Genomic DNA, 21,387 nt, shown 5'->3' with positions numbered 1-21,387 from the left:
TGTTATTAAATTCAGTTTCAAAAGGTATCCAGTAACTTTTAGAAATAATCATTGGAGGAAAGTGAGGGCAAATGGACAGAAGAGGGCTATAAGCCTAAGTTAAAGTAGTCCTTATTTTCCCATATGCATGTGTATGCACGTGTATATGAACACAATCAATCACACAAGCCTTCTTAACCTAGCCATTCCTTCCGCAAGTGCTGTGGGCTTAGCAAGGGTAATGCCTCTGAAGCACCAGTGGAGAGTTTAAACTATGTAGGTAAACCCTGGCCCTCCCTTTGGATATTCTGATTCAGTTGCTATTGGGTGGAGGGTTTTTTAAATGCTGCACTGGTGAATCTGATGGACTTCTTTGATGAAAAATTAGTATTTTCCTCTATGCCTATTAGCAGCTTAACTATTCCTTCCTTACTATAGGTTCAAGGAAATCCCTGAAGGGAAGGAAGATAGGTGAATTTCACTTTTCAAAGGTGGTTTTTTTGTGTTGTTTTTTTTAATGGTTTCTTCAGCCAAGGTCTTGACCTGCTCATAAATCTTGAATGTTTATCTTGGCACAGTAGTGTGCTTAAAGCATACTTTTTTTATTATATAAAACACTTAGAAGACAATCTAGAATCTGCAAAATTAGCAAGAGTGCAGTGCTTAGGAAATGAACAGCCAGCTTCCATTAAATGGAAACAAGATGTTTCATATTCAGTTGTATAAGAGGAAGAAAAAGAAACTAGTGTGCACCATCATGCCTGATTAACATCTTAATGTTAACTAAAAGCACCATACACAAGTCTCATCCTAAGTTAAGGATTTCTCCTACTTTTGCCTACCCATTGACAGGCTTTTGGGAAAGAGATCAGCCATTTAAACCCTGTGATGTGTCTGTTTCTGTGAAAGAGAATCCATGTAGATTTTGGATTCTTTTTTTCAAAAGTTCATTACTACTTGCCCTGTTGAGTACTAATGTAAATGTAATTATATTTAATGTCTTTTCAGGGTAATTGGGATACTTCTGGCAGTGAACTGAGTGAAGGGGAATTGGAAAAGCGCAGAAGGACCCTTTTGGAGCAACTGGATGATGATCAATAAATTATACCAAATATATGTTTACAGTATGATTTAAAGTCTAATTTTGACCAGGGACTCTATTTTAAAGTTCAATTGAAGTAACACTGGGTTTTAATTATACACAGGAAAAAAAAGTGCATTTAAGTATTGTTATTGTGGACTTTATAAAAGCAAAGGAAATTGAAAATAACTTTCGATTCTGTATCAAGAATCATATTTTCATAGTCATAACTGTCTTTCTGTGACCCTTTCATAGGGCACTGCAGAATGGATTAAAGGTGGCAATTTACTGATACCTGCAGATGTCTCTACTTTGTTCTAAAGTCTTAAGTCATGAGGTGATTTGATTTACTTTATAAAGTTGGATTTTGAAGATATGAGAAAACTTTTTTGATATCTAGTAGTACAAAAAAGGCACCAGCAACTGACTGATAAAACCGCTTTTTTGTGCACTACCCAACTGGTTAAAGCCGATAGGATCTTTTATGGTGAACCCAGAAATAGGTGTTCGTAATGGAAACCTGGTAGACCCTTAACTATACTGGTGCCAATGAGCACTACTATAATAAAGCCACCATTATTTTTTATGAAACACCTGAATCCATTTTAAAAAGGCTATTGTGAGGGCATTATTTTGAGGTGATGTTTAAAACGTTAACATCAAATCAAATTGTAAATTAGTTTAAATATATTGCCTTAAGGACCTACTAAAGAATGTGCCACCAAACTTTAAGTGATAGTTGCAATACCCTTGTCTAAAACAAAAATCAATGTTGACTTAAACATTTCCTTTAACAATTGTCTTTTTTTTTTTTTAGTCCAATCTTTCTCTTGCTTTTTTTCATTGAGGAAGTCTTTTACCTTCCCTACTCACTGAAAAGTATTGACTTCGTGGTACACATTCTAAAGCATTTCTGATTTGAATATTTTTGTACATTTTTATCAATTATTAAACCTTCTCTTCTAGCGTGTACTAGTATTTATTTCTATGTAAACTGCTCAGCTCTGAAAAAAAAATTGTATGATCATTTAAAGATAGATACTAAATCCCTGAAATTTTGCTTCCTTTACCACATAGTTAGGTTACTTTCCTTTTTTAATATTTAAGACTATCATAAATTAGTGCATTTGAGGCCCCTACTCTTGTTTTTGACTATGAATTTCCTATAGAATACTTTAGAGAGGCAATGGTTTGGAGCTAGAATACTATTTACATGCTAACTTTTGAAGGTTGGTAATGTAATTTATACTATATTCCTTCAGTGCAGGAGATTTTTTTTTTAAATAGTAAATTTTAGCACATAATCTTTGGTATTATCTTAGGTATTTTTTTATTTTGGAACTTTGAGCGATCCTATTGCAAGTTGGGATTTAGAAGGACAAGCAGTTCATTTTATTTTTCCTTTACGATGCTAATGAATTTGAAAGTGGGACTGACCAGGATGACTTTCCCATCCTTGCTCCCTGTTTCAACTAAATCTTCTGTGCACTGTTGAAAGCATCCCCTTCCCCAAAAGTGGGTGGTGGGGATTGTTTCTAAACTTCTCTGCCAAGTCATTTTTCTGCTGTGAAATATGACATGACTTTGTAGAAAGTTAGAATCATTATCTGTAGAAAATGTGAAATAATCAGGTTGCTTGCTTGGGTCTCCTATTGTATATTAGAATGAAAACATACAACAGCTTTGGCGACAGGGAGTTGCCCAGACTTAATTTTCTGACGTCCCATTGTAATGATAGTTAATATTGCCAATCATGTCTAACACTTGACATGGATGTCAGTGGTAGAATCTTTAAAATAAACCTACAATATTGGCAGAAATATTAGTGATGTTTCACAAGAGAATTTGGAATCTGTAACATGTTTTAATTCTATGAATGATGATTTTTTAAACTACAACTTTAAAGTTTTGATTTTTCTATTTAAATAAAAAGCTATTGATGTGTTTTAGCATGTCCTCAAAATAGATTTCTGTATTTCTTATAGAGATACTGTCATATCACAACCTCAAATCCCTACAAAACAATACAAATTCTCCCTGTAGTTCACCCGTGAAAATTATTTGATCTAAAAGCAAAACTTGTGAACAAATTACAACTCAAAATACAACCTTGTTATAAAAGGTGTAATTCAAATGACTGTAATCCTTGTCTACCACCCTTTGATGATTTCATCAAATGAGAGTGAGTTGCCAGAAAGATACTGTACAGTCTGAAGGCACAGGTGATGCGAAGATTTTATTAAAGCAAGAGTTCTGTGTGAATATTTTGACCAATTAAAGATTTAGGTTTCTAAATCTTCAATCTGGTAAAAGCTGGAATGTCTTGAATACTGGTTTTGTTATAATTGAACAGATGTTGAAACAGGAGTTTGAACAAATGTGGTCAAACAGGAAAGTGTGTTTATTTTCAGATGAGGGGAATTTATAATTTTCACTTGAGTCTCAGACTTAGGTAAATGTTGAGGGTTTATCTTCCCTCATTACCATTAATATTAATTAATGGGATTAAATTCACATACATTTAAGATCATACTTAATAGTCAAAATAAGAACTCCAAATATTTGATGTTTTTATTTTCTCCCAGTTAAGTATGAAGAATGCACTGCACGTTTCCCAAGTGTAATTAAATAACTTAGTGCTTTCAAATAAAAGCAGTGGTCCCACATTTTTTTAACATTGTAATGATGTTTCATTATGATCCAAAGTAGCTCTAGCATATAGATTATTCATGTTTTTCAACAATAAAAACATTTTATGCCTCCCAGTAAATTTGAAAATAAAGTATCATAGCTATTCTTTTTTTGACTTTTGCTAATTTGGCCTCATTTTATACAAGTATGACAAGGATTGGCCTAGAGTAAGGGAATCTTAATTCATAGTGGTAGAGTGAAGAAACTGAAAACTAAAACATTAGTGTAAATTTTTCTGCAAAGAAGGTCCATAGTTTTCATTCAGTTATTAAAGGGCCTGTGTCCTGTGTTAAGAAGCATTTGCCTAGATGTTCTGGTTTTCTTCCAGTGTTCATGGGCAACTGAGTGCTGACTAAACAACCACTTTTATTGCATCTAGAAAGCGGTAGCTCCTTTTATATACAACTTTTTTTTTAAGCCTAGATGCTATTTAAGAGAGAATGGTGGCTAATCAAATAGGGAAGAGTGATGAATGCTTTTTAAAACTTCATAGGATATTTAAGCATATTATGTAATTTAAATGTAAATTACAAAAGTAAAGAACTAAGTAAACATTTCTAAAAGCAAAATCAGGCAAAGCACATTAATTCCTTATATCTTAAATCTGAGACTTCCCTTGGGGATGTATCTCTCAATACGAGGCAGAATTTTATTTCTTTTACATTCTCTAGGTAAACCTGCACTAATTTCACATAAAACGACGTTATGAGTAATTGTCATGGAACTGTGTTCTAATAGGTTTATAATAATAATAGGCATATAATCTCATTCTGTGGTTCTGGTAATACCAGTTTAATAATTCTTACCTTCCTTATTCTTACCTTGCTCTTAAGTTTTCTATTCCTTTGACTTCAATGATGGTCTGCTTCCTGTGGACAGGGATTTGTGTTTCATTGACTGCTGTATTTTGTGGATTAGTACAGTGCCTGGCACATAGTAGGTATCTATTGAATGAATGTAAAATATTAGTTGGCAGATGTACTCAGCCAGCATCCACGATACCATCATCTATTAAAGGGCTTGAAAAAGCATCATTGCAATAAATCATACTAACCCACAACTAAAGCCACATACATAATTGAAGTGCACTGAAGATAAGTTATAGTGACTATACCTTTACTGTTACTTCAGAAAAGTCCAAAAGCTTGTTAGTGAGAACTTACAACTTTCATGTGGTTTTTGAGTAGGAAAGGAAATCTTCTGTAATGATTTGAAATATACCTTCTTATTGTATTCATAAATTAGTATTACGCAATAGTATTAGGTTGGTGCAAAAGTAATTGGTGGTTTAAAAGATTAAAATAATTGCCAAAGACGCAATTACTTTTGCACCAACCTAATTGTTTAAAAAGAGTAACTTTTCTTGGAGGAGCTAACATTTAGGTAGATCAGAGTTGGTCCTTAAAAGCCCTAATGGACACAATAGCAAAATTTCTATTTAAATTCTAAGCTGAGAACTAATTTCAGGCTCTTTTTGACAAAGGGGTCAAGAATGGTGACATGAGACAGGCACTTAAATGTTATTGGAGCTGACAATGGTGAGGTGGGTAGTGGGAAGATTTTGCCCTACTTATCCACACACTTCCCCCCCTAGCCCTCCATTTTGTTTAGCTTCTCTACCTGGCCTAACTTCCTTAATTGCAGTAGATTTTGTTTTTTAAACTTGCTATATAAAGACTGCTTTCCTGACTCGGGATCTAGTTCTCATTGTTAGTGATTGATAATTGACTGTTAATTTGGTAACTGCGCTAGGTATAAGGTTGACATTTGCATATCAGGGGAACTGACTAACTCCCCCAGCCCCCGTTTTTAATCATAGACTGTGAAACAATGGCTGCCTAATCAGATTCAAAGTAAGCCATTTCTTGATGCCCTTTTATGCTGTTCTTTGGGGTATCTAAATGTGCTGTTTATAAACATTTTTTGTTTGGTCCTGCCGGCAAACTTTTTTGGTAGGTGTTGGTCTCTTGCCTACCTCTACAACTAAACTGAAGACTTGTTCTGAAAGGTGAGTAACGGGGAACAAGGTTTCTATGTTCTGTGTTTGTAATTACCAGATTTTCTCTTCTGTTTATATATTGTTCTGATGTAAAGAACTTTATAGTTATATAAAATTAGACCTTTTGTAAATAAATATAATTTATTAGAAACAAATGACACCTTTTACTAAATAAGTTGTTTGTGTCGACTTTCACCTTGAAGCATGTCACGCAGCAGTTCTGTGCTGTGAGGTGCTAGTTGCCCACATTGTTTTCTCAGTGTACTACTTTATAAAAAAATCGAAAAAAGTATATTAATACTTCACGCATTTGTTTTTTGCTTCAAATTTCCTGGAAAACTAATACATTAAGCCTTTTGTATGAACTGGGACGATAGTATATTCATCTTTGCAGACATTTCTGATACAATTTAGGAAACAGGTGCCTTAAGGCTAAGAAGAGTTTTATCCAATATTAAAATGAATAGGTATGTGAATTATAAAACGAATGTAAAAGCATATCTTCCAGTGCAAAATGAGGTAATTCTACAAAATCCAGTATATGGAACCAGCAGAGTCTGGTGGATATCAAGCTCCATTCTGTGCTAGGTAGTGTTGAGTCAGCAGGCTCACGGGGCTTTCATTGCAGTGAAGTTTAGTACATTAGGACTTTTTCAGTTAGAGATTTGGGAGTGGAGAACTAGACTAGAGGACTTAATTTTGAGTCATTGGTAAACATCTTTAAAAATGGATGTTACTGGTATATAATGCCCTTGATCCTAACCTCATTTGAACTCATTCCTGTAGTTTGGGTTTGAAAACATTCAGAATTTGTAGATTAAAGGCCTGATTTCTTTCACCATGAGGAACGTTGTCCTTGTGTGAAACCAACTGGAGAGATTCTTACTGCTGAACTTAATTTCTCCCCCTATTTATAAAATAAAGCTTCAACTGCACTGTATGACTGGTACAGTGGGAAGGGCACTGGATTGGGAACAGACTAATGCAACAATGAGTTAAGTGACAAGTTTACACCCCTCTCAGTTGTTTTTTAGCCACTTGTGTAATTTTCTAAAATACAAATTTCCTCGCTTCCCTAGAAAGAATATACTAAAAACAATTTACTACACTTTTCTGATGACTTGCAGTTGTTATTACAATGATAACTGGAAAGAATAAGTTAAAAGGTATGATTTTGGAGCTGTATATCCCTCACTATCAAAATCTATTTGATTCCTTTCTTCCATACGGCAAGTGCTCAAGAGTTTGTATAGGAAGGCATTTCACTTAAAATTTACCAAGTATATTTAGATTCTGAGTTTAACTAGCAAGACACTTTGTAGAATAAGTATACATAAAACTGGCAAAACCCCTAAAATATATCAAAAGACTACAACGTATTACAGAATAGTAGTGTAAATAGTTTATTTGCTCATATGCCATGAAAAGACCAGAAAAGTAACATGAACTGCTTTTATAAAACATTTCTAATATTGCTAAGAAGCAGGCCCATTAATAGACAAACAGAAAAGAACATGCCAACACTGCTGTCTATTTGTAGATTAATAAATAGGCAATTATTTTAATATATGCTCATCAGCACTGAGCTTTGGAAAACAGCTGCTTGTGGTAAAGAACCAAACTACTTGTGTTGTGTATCTCTTGGTTGAGTTGCTTTTTTCATCAAAATGAATGCTGAGTCAACAGACAGAATCTTGGCATGTTCTTTTTAAAGTACACGTTTATGAAAATGTGCTGGCAGGTGGCAGTTTAAAAGCAATCTTGATGTAAATAGGTATGCTAAAGTGAAATGTTAACTGATCCCTAAACTGTCCTTGTAGTTAAATATATATATTAAAAAAAAAAACTATAAGTTAAAATAACATTCAGATTGTATAGCATAGGCTGATGCATTTTTAAACAATATTTACAATATTACCCAGAGGCTTAGGTGGGAATTAAAGAGAAGTGTAAAAACCATAAAAAACTGCACCAATTTTATAGCAAAATATCTGTACATTTAAAAAGAGATCATATAACTACACATTATCCAAGGAAAATTGGACCTTCACCAAGGAGTTCACATAAGCACAACATAAAATAAGAAATTCAGTGGTTAAATACTATACAATAAACTTTACAATTAATATATTGATGTAATGTACCAAGAAGGTAAGCCAGAAGCAGAATGTGTATTATGAAAAGTACAAATTAGCTTCAGTCCAGTTTTTGACTTTGGAATGGATCAAGTGCCCTGCCAGAGAGGAAGGAAAAATAACTGACTTAGTTGGCCATTTAGTCTCATTAAATATCATTTAAACTTAATCCCAATGTGAATATTTTAGCAACTTAATTGCAATTCCCCATAAAGTAATCTGGGAAATACAACTCCTTAGCTTTGATACATGATGCCAAGTATATCTTCTCCAATTTACAGAAAGAAAGGGGGTGGAGGGGAACGATTGTCAGAGGAGCGTAAGGCCAGGTTGCTACCACTATTAGCAGAAGTAATCTTGAGTACTTGATAGAGCTAGTGAACTTCTCCCTGGCTAGCAAGGCACCAATTTCTGTTCCCAGGTTTAACCCATAATGGTCCTCAGAAATCCTAATACTGATTACTGAGATGTTAAGTTTAGTGCTAATTAATAAATACATTTGCATTATTTTTAAAGCTGCCTCTAGCTGAAGAACACAGTATTGTAAATAAGTTTTATACAACATTTGTATGCCAGCATATCCTTGCATTCATACTGGTGAATCTCTCACAGGGCATCGTACCCTAGCACAGAAGTAGTGAAATGGAACAATTGAGTGACTTCTCCTGTGCTACTGCAATTGCATCCTGTTTGTACTTTGCTGGGGCTTGGTTATGGACAGGAGTTCATCGTGTGACTTTTTCCTTCTTCCATGTTGCAAGCCCTTAAAATTACAAAGTTGGCAGGTATGGCTGAAACACAAAATTCCTTAAGAGACATCTGAGCAAAGAAAGCCCACAGCAGATGCATCCATGTTATTTACAACTTATCAGGAAACCAGGGTGGGCCATCATGGGATAGTCACAATGGCAAGTAATGCATGTAATACGAAATTTACAATTTGATTAAAAAATTGGATAACAGTGGTGTAAAAAGATACCTAATCAAATCAAATCCTATTGCTTTGATTAATCTGAGCAGGTACTTCCACATTTAGGCACTTGTTAACAAAGGTTGAAAGGAGAGCCCATCATTTTAAAATTCCTATGTTTGCTAAATCTGAGCCCTTAGAATATTTTCTCTATTTTCAAGGCTGCAGTTAAATGGTAGCATATCAAGTTCATGTGGGTGGTTTCTTTCGCGCACACCCTCTATTCATACAGGCAAGTCTCAGGTTCACATGGTTATTTCGGCACCATTAACAGAACGCAAGTTCTGATCATCAAAGCGCCGCCTGACACTTCTCCTCACCGCATCGGCTCGTCTGTATGGTTGGTTTCTAAGATCTGTAAAGAGGAAAGCACCAATAAGAGAATTGCAACATTTAAAGTCCTGGGTCTAAGCAAGACAAAGGCCAGCTGGCAGCCAATCAAAGCAGCTTGTGTAGAAGAGTCAGCTAAGGGGCCCTTCAAACTCACTTGAGTATTTGAGCCAAAAACATGTACTCTGCCCTCAATATTTACAGTCAAAATAGGATGTAATACTGGTGGGATTCTGGGACTTCCAGGAAAATACACAGGAGAGGAGATTGCTTCTGTCACTGGCCAGAGAGTCTAGCTAGCTGAAGCCTTATTTTGAAATATTTCCTAACCTGAAAAAAACTAAGGCTTAGGTGTTTTTTGGGTTTTTGGGTTTTTGGGGTTTTCCTTTCCTTCTGGAAACCTGAATACAAACAATAATTGCAATGAATTTTAAACTGCAATACTAAAAATAACAACTGCCCTTTTCTCATCTGAAGTTTTAATAAAGGAAGGAACATATGCTTAGTTTGCAGACACAGGTTCGATTATTTTTATCCATTAGCTAAGGTCAGTTTTTTTGTTGTGTGAATTAGAAACATAATTTAGCTCAATTAACCACTAAATTAATCACGAAATCAAAATAATATTCCATTTCTGAACATTCTTTGCTGCCACCCAATTATTTTTTTATTCATTAGAGGGGAGAAATGCAGGCCCTCCTGCATTCTCCAATTGGTATTGCGAATGCACAGAATACCTAACATTGAAATTTTTTTAAAAAATGCCTTGTTGAATGAATCAACCACTACATATCAGTTCAAGCAGGCATTGTTCTAGAGGGATAAAGTGGGGTGAACAAGGAATTTTTTTTTTTTTTTTTTTTTAAACAAGGAATTTTATGTAAGCACTCTGAGTATGAAAGCATGCTTTCTTGATGAATAAGACATGTAACCTGTTGACAGAGTCAGGGCATAGTGAAAAAGCAGGTTTCATACTTCTTCCCCTTGTTTTGTTTAATTACTATGTTTCCTTCGTTAACTTAGTATTCTTGACTTCTGTTAGGAAACATTCTACATTTAGAAAGGGAAACACAAACAAATAACATTTAAGCCAGACTGAAATCGCTTTTATCTCTTCACCTACTCAGTAGACTGAAAAGTGGAACTGAGGGGCCATACCTGGCCCAAGAATGTTTGGTCCCAACTTATATTTAATTCATTAATTTCCTAGTAACTAACATAAAAACCAGGGTTTCTGACTTCTCTTCTAAAATGGGGGGATTTGGTAATACTGGGCCCAAATTCTTACATGGCAAAAACAAGCTGGAGCTGAGTGAGTGCTGAGAACAATGCTCTCAGGTTCAGCACAGAACCTACCAGCTCCTGACTCACTGGAATTTGGGCCCTTGCCCAACTCCTAAATTGAAGCAAAGTATAGTTTTGCATACAGTCCCCTGGAGCCTCTGCTTCCTGGCCCAGAGGTAAGGGACGGTCAGAAGTCCACTTTTACCAAAGACATGCAGTGACCTGCAGCTCTGTGATTCCTGAGTCCTCTGAGAAATTAGTTTTAAAGATCTAATCCTTCAAAGGTTACAGATCCTGTTCCCTGGCCAGGACTGGCTCTCAATTTCTTCAGATAAAAGGGGTGAACTGAATAACTCAAAGGCCAAGAAGGGGGTAAGGGAAGGACAGCCTAGCACCCAAAGCAATCACAATCACCAGCAAAAACCCTCGCCCAAGCCATCACACTTGAGAACATGGAAGCAGGCCAGAGGGAGTCCAACAGAGAGGCTCAGCTTCACATCGTTGGGAAGTGAGGTACACAGACTTCTCCCTGGTCAGACTCGCACCAGTATTACCCTCAGCCACAGATTGAAACCATCGATGTGCATACAGAGAGAGGAGGAAGCTAAGTAAAAAGTGATGCTTGCCAGCTCTGTGTATCCTCCACCACCGGTGTGCTAGAAGAAATCCTTACCCTCGAGTGAACATTTGGAAATTTAGTGATATTATTCTTCTTTAAAGCTAAACAGAAACAAAAACAAAAACACAAAATGATGGTTAAGTAAAAATGGGATGAAAATGGAAAGCAATTCAACTTAGTGCTTAACATTCCTGGGCACGTTAGCCAACAGAGGAAGAAAGTGGGAGGCCATTTACCATGAGGTGTTAGATAAAACAAGGGAAGGATGAGAGTGTCTTCCCACCCAGCTCGCTGACCACCCAGATCCAAGCTGCTTTGAAGTTTGGCTCCAGAACCATAGATAGTTCAGCAGCAAAACCGACAGTCAACATTAGCCAAGGAGATGAAAGTTTCTAGCCTTGTTAATAAGCACTGGTGGGTAAGTACACTGCAGAGCAGGCAACAACATACCATGTACTTTGATATCTTTAGAGACAGAGGAACATATGTGACAAGTGCAATTATAAAAGAGTTAATGCCACAAAATAAAAACGTCCCCAGTTCCATGTCAATCTCAGCATGGGAATCAAACAATAGCTATTTCCATTTAGAGTATATACTTCCCTTGTCTCTTTTCTAATCAATTGGGCACTGCAGAGAAGTTCGTTTCTTATCTAGGCATTAGGAACTAAGTCCAGCCTTCTTGGGAAAATTTGATCATTTTATTTCAAACTCTTAACAGTGCAGTGGCATTTTCTGATGATAGGTATTTGCTATTAGTATTCTGGTGCCACCATCCTGACCAAAGAAGCAGGTCCAGATATGACCTCATCGCAGAAGAAATACCCTGGGTTTGACATGGAACACAGACACCAGGGAAGAAGCATGAATGAGATGAAGATGGTGAGGAGCTCCTAAGCCTTTGTTTTTCACTTCCTGACGCACAGCCTTACTCCAATAATGGAATTGCTGATAGCTGAACTTGGGCTTGACACTCAGATGGAAAACAAGTGAGTATAAAGCTATGGATTGCCTATATCCGTTTATACAGACTTCTAGGTCAAAAAAGCTCCCTGTGTTAAGCTCGTTCCATGAGCTTCATTACACTGTGGACAGCGGCCATGGACTGCATACGACAGTTAAGGCCCAATCTACAGCTGTGCATAGTTTCCAGTTCCTTCTGAAAATCACTCTGCAACTTTAGAGCACCCTGCATTCCTGAGCGCTTGTATAGCAGCTCACTTTACTATCAAAGCATGTTCAATGAGTACGAAAAGAAGGCTGGTTTAATATCTGTAAACCTATTAGAACACAGTAAGTGCTCAATAAATGTTAGGTACAGCAGTTATTGCTATTCTTGACTACCACTTTTTGTTTAAAGGTTATTAGCCCAAAAATCTTATTAGCAACGTAGTTGGTCCCAATCCTGATTCTCCAAGAAGTGTTCTATTTACTACTCTGAAACTTTCTGCAAGCAATTCTATTAATTCAGCTCCTAAACATCCAGACGGTCACAGCTACGTGGATTCTTATACGTACTGAAAGTTGCAGCGAGCAAGCAGTTATGACTGAATCGCAAACCCATGCAGCATGACGACAACATACAACACAACACGGTGGAGATGGCACTTCCATGCTAGCATGTTGGGTGGCCCTGACAGACACACAGGGGGTCATAAGAGGTCAAAAAATCTGGAGCAACCTTTTAAGAGCGTCAGGTGAGAAAGAGTAATAGTTTAGTAATGGTATTCCTCAGTGAGAACCGGTTCGCAGAAAAATCGAGAGCCACGCTTGGCGGTGCGAGCAGTGAAGGGCACAGTCTTCAGCACTGCATCAAAAACGACAGCCGAACAAGACAAAGAGAAGAGAATGACAAGCCAAGATCTAGTGCATTAGTACACAGTTAGTGCCTTGTTAATCACATCGGGCGACAGGGAGGGGAGGCGGGAGGAGAGGGACAAAGCAATAGACACCCGAGTGAGTGCATGGAATTTGAAAGAGGTACTCAGTCTAGGGCTTGGTGGTAGGTGAAAAGTGGAAAATAGTCCTAGGAGAATAAACAATGCTCCTTAAGCAGATATTCACTGTCCTCTCCAATTGTAGATGTATGATCAGGGCAGGCAAACAGAAACTGTACATTTCGTTCATTTTATAAGCCAGGTGTCATTGAGGGCAAGAACAGACTGACAGAAAAGGAACTCTACGTTCTTAATGTGAGAGGCTGGCCACTTCCCTAGGTGTCAGTAATCTTAATCAGGGCACCTAAAGTAAGAGGTGCTCACCCAAGGAGGACTGCTCCTGGTCTTGCTCAGAGCAGAGCTTTTGCATCAACGCAGGGAGGCAAGGAGAGATGCTAAAAATAATGAAGGCTTTACCTGGGGGCTACCTGCAAGGCACTGCACGCGAACATTAAGACACCGGCAGGCCAATATATGCAGAAATCACCTGTACTGTACCGTATATAAGGACTGGCATTTTCACCAGCCACTTACCTATCTTCTCAAAACCTACACTGCTTTACTCCGGGCTAGGAACTCTTTATTGACTTCCTTTTTAGTGATTTATTTACTTATTCTATTTCCTTGGGTCTGATCTGATGAAAAAAATGTGTGCTTTTGGCAGTTTGGATCCTTATTTACAATGCTGACTAAGCTATTACGAAGAAATGAGAAGTCAAAAGTGGAAGAGTTAAAAAAAAAAAATCCAAGAGTTTTAAAAAATTAGGACAATTGGGAACACTTCCTTGATATTTGATATCGAGGGAAGTGTTAGTTTAGGAGGTGTGTAATAATGGTATGATGGGTATATTTGCTTTACTAAAGAGTCCTTATCTTTTGAAGACACATCCTGAAATAATTCCAAATGAAACTGTATGCCTTGGATTTGCTTCAAAATAATCCCAGAGATTAGAGAAAGGGAAGTAGGCAGAAGCAGGCATGTGACATGATTGGCCCTGAGTTGGAGATTGTTCATGGGTGATGGGTACATGGGAGCTCATCAAACATTCTCTATACTTGAGCACATCTTAAAAATTCCTCACAATAAAAAGTTTTAGGCATCTTAGAAGCTGATAAACAGTATTCAAATGCAACAGACATGACAGGAAAGTCACTTGCAGCCACTGCCACAAGACAGTGACCCATAGCATTGTTCCGATCTGTAAGAGAGAATGCAGAAACTCTAGAGAATTGGGTCCAGCAGAAAGCAGTGGGCTTCAACTTAATCAGACAAAAACCAAGCTGGGTTAGGCCCCCTTCTTAGCTGACAGAATGACCGACCATTCCCTAACCCTCAGCTAGAAGTTCACTGGCCCTTCTGAATGAAAACACCAGCTCCTGATTTCTCATTGTCTTCAGTTACTTTTAATGAGTCAAGAGGCTTTCAAATAACATGTTTGAAAAATCTGCATTAGTTAGTACAGACCCTTGAATGGTCCACAGTACAAATACTTGTCCACCGTATTTAGTAATCAGGCAAATGGGGAGGAGTGGCCATGAGGAAGAAAACGGAGCTTGGTGACAAATGGAAGACAATGGAAAACCATTAGGGGAAGGAGCCGTGGTGAAATGCACTGGATTCCAATGATACCGAGAAATAAAGAGATTTTTCAGAGAGAATATTGGGGTTCTTTGACAGGGAATATACAGGCTACTATAAATATACTTCAAACACTAGCAGGGAACCTCTCTGCATGATCCTAGATCTGAATAAAGTCCACTCAGGAACTTATAAACTGGACAAAAGCAACAGCAAAACCTGCAGGGGGCTCAGTATGGGTGAGGATAATGGGGGTCTCCTGGGCCACAATGAGGAAATAACTTTTACCTGTGATAATATCTTCAATGGCACCATCTTTTCCTTCGTATACATGTCTATTATCTTTAACTTGACGCCTTCTTAATTCCGCAATTAATTCTTGCTGTTGCCTCTTTGATTTATGAGAAGGAGACTGAGAAGAAAGAAGTACGGCAGGAATTAGTGGGACCAGCACTCACTGGAGAATCCAAAATGTGTCTGAACACTGTTTCTAATAAGTAGCTTCAGCCAGAAACGCAAATAGCACCATCCCCACACTGTGCTCAAACAGAGAAGCACTCAGAAAGCTTCTGGGAAGAAAACGAACTTTCACTGAAGATCTCTTAAAACGTGGCAACACTAACACAAACGTGCTCTCAGCTTCATTCCAGTTATTGCTGAACAACGTAATGAACGAGCAAATACCCATTTGCCAAGCTGCCAAGCCCTAGAAGGAAGTGGTAGGGATCCGGGCCAGTCCGGCTTTTTGCCCATCTCTCCTCCCTGCCTCCCAGGCGCCATCAGGCCTCCCTCACACAAGGGCCACTCCGGGAAGGAGCCTGGCCCACCTTACCTTTGGATCCTGCTGTCCCATCAGAGCGTCCTGCTCCAGAAGCTTCTCCATGAGTGCTTGTTCCTGCTTTTTCCTCAGCTCGTTCTCCTCTTCCGCTTGCTGGATAAAGTCAAGAGAATCAAAAGATTATGTCAGTGGAAATGACAGCAGCCAAGAGTCTGTAAAGCCTTTCTTAAGAGAATCCTTGGTGGGCCAGGAATTAGAGTAAATGGAAGGGTTAGAAGATCTACACTTCATGCCTGAGTATAACTCTTATTCCAGGTTTCACTGTCTGTCTATATCACATCTCTTCAAAATCTAGTAGCCGAAGTTTACCTCACCCAGCAGTCCCTTCCTAATTCTTCTCTCCCTGCTCACACCGCTGCTTAGTCTCAGTCCCACAGATGTGGGGGGGACCTAACCTTCGGGCAGCTCTGCTCAGTGATGTTTGTGTGGGTTTGTCTTGCTTCCAGAATCTGTCCACCTACCTATAGCTTTTCTCAAAGTAGGATCTCAGACTTCTCTCCTTCTGCCCATTGTTAGGGGAAAACCTCCATTCCCGTGCTTCTTGTTTCCTTCAGTGGCCTCACTGAATGACACTCTAGGGCTTTTTATCCACAGCTCACTTCTTCCCAACGGAGGGAGAGTGACTGGTGAATTTGGGGTGAGAAAACGAACAGGCTCACCTCAACTCAGCCCCCGGGGCTTTCTCTCTCTTCTGAAGTCAGTCTCCCTAAAGAGACTTCTAACGGTCTAGCTGTGAACTGATAAGTCATGCAATTTAAGGCTAAAGTGTAAGCTCACAGATACACCCATATCCTCCAGTCTAGCTTTCGTCCGTAATAAAGTTTACATTTTGATCTGTTGCTTTTGTCTTAAAGTTTCATTTTGCTTCGAACCTGGGAAGGGAAAGGAGAGATGACATCTTCAATCCCCAACATCTGTCCACAAAGTCCCTAACTCAGTGTCAGGCTGGCAGGTGATTCCTTACCTAATCCTCCTGGAGCCCGCTAACAGGTCCACAGGGAGAAATGATAACGTGGACGGGGCACCCCAATAGGCTCTGACCTGCGACACCCCACAGATCCCCAGGGCAGCTTCTCTTTTCCCTTCTGCCCTGCACATCGACGTCCCAGCCGAAGCATCAGGTTTTGAGACCAACCACAGCCACTTTGCAGCTTGTATTATGCAATTTTAAAATAGTGTATCTTTTCTCTTTAGACATTAGACTTGTCATTTTTTATGTGAAAAAATGTGGTCCCAGCCCCGAATAGGGGTGACCACAGCACACGAGCATTACCGGCTGGGGAACCCCAGAGCACCAGTCAGCAACAGCTTCTCATGGCTCCCACCTCCCGGAGTCTTTTGTACATGGACCCTGCGCTGTGCTCGTGTTCACCGTCATTGCCAAGGACACTGGCCTTCTGTAAACCATGTGCGATATCACTGCTCCACGAAGCCATGCTGAGAGAAGATGGCTAAATATTGTAACCTTGTCAGTTTCAATAACAGGCCAAGGATGGCTCTCCAAAGCCATCAGCCTCTAGCGGCGCTGGGGAAGGGAGCCACTACAGCCAATAGGAGATTTCTCAAGAAGGTAGATAACCCTGCTGCGTCCCTCCTCCCCTCTACGTTCACTCACACTCCTCCTTCCTCCACCAACATTACCCGTGTTACATGGAGACAAGCCTGGAGAACACCGACTGTCATATCTCCTAAGTGCACGAAAATCCCCTAATGCCCTCCCTGTTGTTCCTTCCCAAGGGACAGATTCTTCTGACACATGCCTCATTGAGTCACATACTTTTTTAAGACTATGACCCTGGATTATGTCAAAGAGGGCTTCCCATTTAAAGGAAGGGCCATTATTGGTCCAGAAGAAGAAACAGAGCAACCGCCCTTCCTAGAGCCATCTTTCTGTCCACGCCAGAGAAATGTTGGCGTGGACGGCCTAAAGGCCTGGGCAGGATTAACCCAAGCGGGCTGGTCTTGACCTCAGGTACAGCGCCAGGCCACAGGCCAGGACTCACCCCGTTCAACATCATGGGAGGTGTGGGTTTGCTAAGTGCTTCGCCTGGCCTGCGCGGGTGAACAGTCCATGGGCAGCAATGGCCTTGCAGTATCGCACTTTCCCCAGGGAGCAGCCAAGAGCTTTGGTTTTCAGGCTGAGCCCCAGGGTGGCTGGGTGGAGACAGGGAGCACGAAGGGCTAAGGGCCCCAGGAGGGCTCAGCGTCCACAGGGCCAGAGACTGCTGACTCATACTGATCCCCAAATCTGCTGCCCAGACAAACAGGGGAGACTTCTGCAGAGCTGTACAGACTCAGAACCAGCTCTAGAAGGGCACATGCTTGAAAATGAAAATAATGCCAGGGGAGACTTTAAAGGATCCCCTGCTTCTGTTTACCTTATAGGCTTTCACAAACCGCACAAAGACGGGAAAGAACACCGAGGGTGGTGTCGTCTTGGGGTTTTCTCCAAAATACTTCACCACATCATCAAAGGCATCCTGTGAAGAAGCAAATTTCTCTTGAGTTTCTTTAGTTCCAGCATTTGAACTTGATGCTCTGGAGGAAGAGCTACAGCAAAGCAGCAGTGACAACAGTGCTTCCCACAGGCTCTCATCTCTGTCCCTCACCTCCCCACAATTCTCGACAGCCCTGGTGTTCCCTCCCAACACCCACTCAAAGGCAACCTGACTGCAGTAGGGCTGCACAGGAATCCATCTCTCAGACCCCGTCACTTTGACATACATGAGCGCACGTGCACGCAAAGCTATTCCATTCATGAGCCTCCGAAAGCCATGGCAGAACTCCTTAAAACCAATAAGGCTAGAAGGGATGTTAGAAGTCACTGAGATTCTAAATCCCAAATTACTGCTTCAACGCTCCTTACAGGATCCCCACATCGGGAACATTCAAGTGTCTGCTTCAATTCTTCCAGGACATAAGACAGCAGCCTCCAACGGGAGCCATTCGACCACAAGCACTTGCAGAGTTTTCCCAACACCCTGCCTTCCCTTCTATGATGGTGTGCAGTCCATTCTGGCTGTTTTTCAGGTGTATAAACTTGATCCCCAGTTGAGTATCAGATTTTGAGGTCAAGGCCTATAGAAACCCAACACACGGGGAACACTGCTTTGCTGAGCCCAGGTCTGACACCGCTGATGGAATGGGACACAGGAGGAACACAGAAAGACCCTAGGAGTAGGGGGCAGGGAGGGCTTCTAGAGAAGAGGGTGAAGACCCCAAACTAGAAGACGACAGTGAGGACAGGGGCACTTCCAGGTACAATACTAAGTAAGAAAGATCCTCTCCGTGATAATTAGCTACATAAGAAATCTACCCTCAGCAAACAGAGGGCAATTTACCCCACAGCCAGGGTGGCTTTGAGGGATCCCATTACTTCCTTGTGGGTATCCAGGGGCACAGGTACCTACCTGGGCGATCTTGGCATCATCCTGCAGCTTCTTGAGCTTCCCCTCGTTGTTGAGAATGAACTCTTTCAGCAGCGTGTTGTGGTCGTGCATGGTGTACTCCCTCTTGGTCAGGTCCATGCCCCTCTGGAGCTCCTTGACGTCCAGTAAGACATTCTCAAGGGAGACTGAAGGAGAGAAAGCCATGACCTGTGACCCTCAACCAGGAAAGTCACAGCCACAGTGGGTGGGGCTGGTGAGCCAAGCTCTCAGTGGATTCCTAGGACTTTAGACGGGCTTAGATCTCCTTTCCAGTTTCAGTGCAGAGATCCTTGAATATGAATAATTTACCAAGCACTGCATTAAATTCTTCCTATGCAATCATTCATTTGCACCGTTAGCCCATTTTGCCAACGAGGAAAAAGCAGCATAAAGAGGTTCCGTGGCCTGCTCAAGGTCACAGAGTTAGGAGGTGGCAGCGATGGAGTTCAGATAACAACAGTGGACTCCAAATCCTGTGCTGGTACACAATGATTGCCCTTCTCTTACAGGAGATGATGGCCTATTGGCCTACAGAGAGAGGTTCCAAGATCTTACCCTCTGCCTAATACTTGGAACTCTTTTGCATTTCTGTTGCTCTCCAGCAGGGGGGAGCATTTTACCTGTTGAACTTGAGTTGTATTGCCCGTGAGAACCCAAGGGACAGTTTCCCCTGGTTAAACAACCCTGCCCTGCGCCAGGAGGGTTTATTAGCACGCACCTTTCCTTGTGCAGTGAGGCCCCCCTCCTAGAGCAGGTGGCACCTGCAGCCTCCTGCATGAGGTCCAGGTACCCACTCTGGCACCCCCGGCCTGACTCACTCTGCACGTGGATGAATCACAGAACAAGGCAGTCAGCATGCTTTCCCCTCGCTAGACTCACACTGTCCTACTCATCTTCGACTCCTCAATGCTTAGGATAGTGCCAAGTTCACGGCAGGAACTCAAAAATGTTCACTGGGTGAATGAAGGAGGGAGGGAATAAATGAGTGAAGGTATAAAAAAGTCTGTCAGCTCACCTGGGCACCAGAGAACAAACAGAAAACAATTCAGCCAGAGAGTTCCTCAATCTCCCCATTTTCCCCCACTGATGTTTTTCAAATGACACTTCCTGGAAATCTCATTTCGGCCAAAACCATGTGCTAATTAATTAGTAAGATAGGGATGTTTTTCAACTTTTTTTTCTTAATTAGAATAGTGATACTAAACAACTCCTAATTTTGGCAAAGGAAAACCTGAAACAAGGAAAATCATTCCACTGGCTAGAAATCCTGGTAACAGCCGGAAGTGAGCCCTGAGCCCTCAGAATGTCTGTCGCAGCCTGCCTTGCAGAGTCCTGCATAGTCACAATGTCATTTCTACCTGCCTCTCAGTCTCCATTAGGGTTTCAGCAGCAAATAACCCAGTAACAGTGCATCATCGCATTCATTCATTCATTTGTTCATTTGCTCACTCATTTATTCCCTACATCAACGTGTCAGGGTTTAAGGGAATCATCAAGTAAATAAAACATAAAGCCATAGATACAGAGAACAAACTGACGGTCACCAGATGGGAGGGGGGGGTCGGAGGGACAGGTGAAAAAGGTGAAAGGATTAAGAAACACAATTTGGTAGTGACAAATTGTGCACAGGGATGTAAAATACAGCATAGAGAATAGTGTCATTATTGTAATAACTATGTATGGTGTCATACGGGTACAAGACTTATCGGGGTGATCACTCATAAGATATATAAATGTCTCATCACGATGTTGTACACCTGAAACTAACATCATATTGAATGTCAACTGTAATTGAAAAATAACATTTAAAAAAGGTAAATAAAACTTATGCCTGTAAGTGCACAAGTCATAATGGACGTGCAAACTGTTACAAGAAACTTGCTAAATCTTGCATGAGAGGGTCGTACGGAGTGCTTTTCGTAAGAACACAAAAGCAGCAGCCATGGACTCTGTCTGAGGAAGTCAGAGAAGGTCTCGCCCTCGAAGCTTCGATGCAGTAAGTCTGGGATAGGTCCTTGGAACATGGATCTGTGATAAACACCTTGGCTGCTAGGGTTCAGCCTCTAATAGCCTGTAACTAAGTCTGAGATCCATTTGCATGCTGTTCCCTATTCTAATAGTCTTTGAGGGGACATGGTATGTTGGACAACATATCTATGAGAAGACAACTTGGGTTCTAGTCCTGTTTCTACTACTTGTGACCCATGTGACATTGGGCAAGACATTTAATCTCTAAAAAAAAGTCCGTTTTCTCATCTGTACCATGGGGATATGATTACGTAGCACAGCCCAGCTATCTCAGAGTCACTGATGATCCAAATGAGAAAATGCATAACTATCATAGCAAAGCAACAAAAGTAAGAACTACTGATATTTTAACTTGTGCTCAGGCGAAAGGCAAAATGTTTAGAAAGGCCCCACGTGAGCACGGAGGACAGCACAAAATCCATACGTTTGTTGCGGGAGATTTTCTGATTCTCATTCTCGTATTTCAAAGGACAGCAGTAGAATAAAAAG

At 40.4% G+C, this 21,387-nt stretch overlaps 2 protein-coding genes across 24 annotated transcripts in view; one reads left to right on the top strand and one right to left on the bottom strand.

Moving 5' to 3' along the window:
* The window catches only part of PRPF40A (pre-mRNA processing factor 40A), a 53,181-nt gene extending 51,151 nt beyond the window's left edge, over positions 1–2,030 (top strand). For all 12 annotated transcript variants that reach the window (XM_074336467.2, XM_074336474.2, XM_074336463.2 and 9 more), the window contains one exon: positions 988–2,030. In XM_074336467.2, coding sequence (XP_074192568.1) covers positions 988–1,080 — 93 coding nt within the window. In that variant the 3' untranslated portion in view covers positions 1,081–2,030. The remainder of the gene's footprint in view (positions 1–987) is intronic.
* Positions 2,031–7,137: 5,107 nt separating this feature from the next.
* The window catches only part of FMNL2 (formin like 2), a 281,040-nt gene continuing 266,790 nt past the window's right edge, over positions 7,138–21,387 (bottom strand). For 4 of the 12 annotated variants that reach the window (XM_074336391.2, XM_074336408.2, XM_019751736.3 and 1 more), the window contains 5 exons: positions 18,853–19,016; positions 17,821–17,922; positions 15,437–15,535; positions 14,893–15,016; positions 7,138–9,210 (listed from right to left, as the gene is read on the bottom strand). In XM_074336391.2, coding sequence (XP_074192492.1) covers positions 9,101–9,210; positions 14,893–15,016; positions 15,437–15,535; positions 17,821–17,922; positions 18,853–19,016 — 599 coding nt within the window. In that variant the 3' untranslated portion in view covers positions 7,138–9,100. Of the gene's footprint in view, positions 9,211–11,095; positions 11,190–12,769; positions 12,896–14,892; positions 15,017–15,436; positions 15,536–17,820; positions 17,923–18,852; positions 19,017–21,387 lie in introns of those variants that run through there. The other 8 variants (XM_074336399.2, XM_074336417.2, XM_019751743.3 and 5 more) reach the window with 4 other exon arrangements.

The sequence above is a fragment of the Rhinolophus sinicus genome, chromosome 17, assembly GCF_057876585.1.
Source record: "Rhinolophus sinicus isolate RSI-liver-muscle chromosome 17, RSI-T2T, whole genome shotgun sequence".
In the NCBI taxonomy this organism is placed as follows: domain Eukaryota; kingdom Metazoa; phylum Chordata; class Mammalia; order Chiroptera; family Rhinolophidae; genus Rhinolophus; species Rhinolophus sinicus.
The sequence above is the reverse complement of the archived record's forward strand: the minus strand, read 5'-3'. Positions and strand labels throughout refer to the sequence as shown.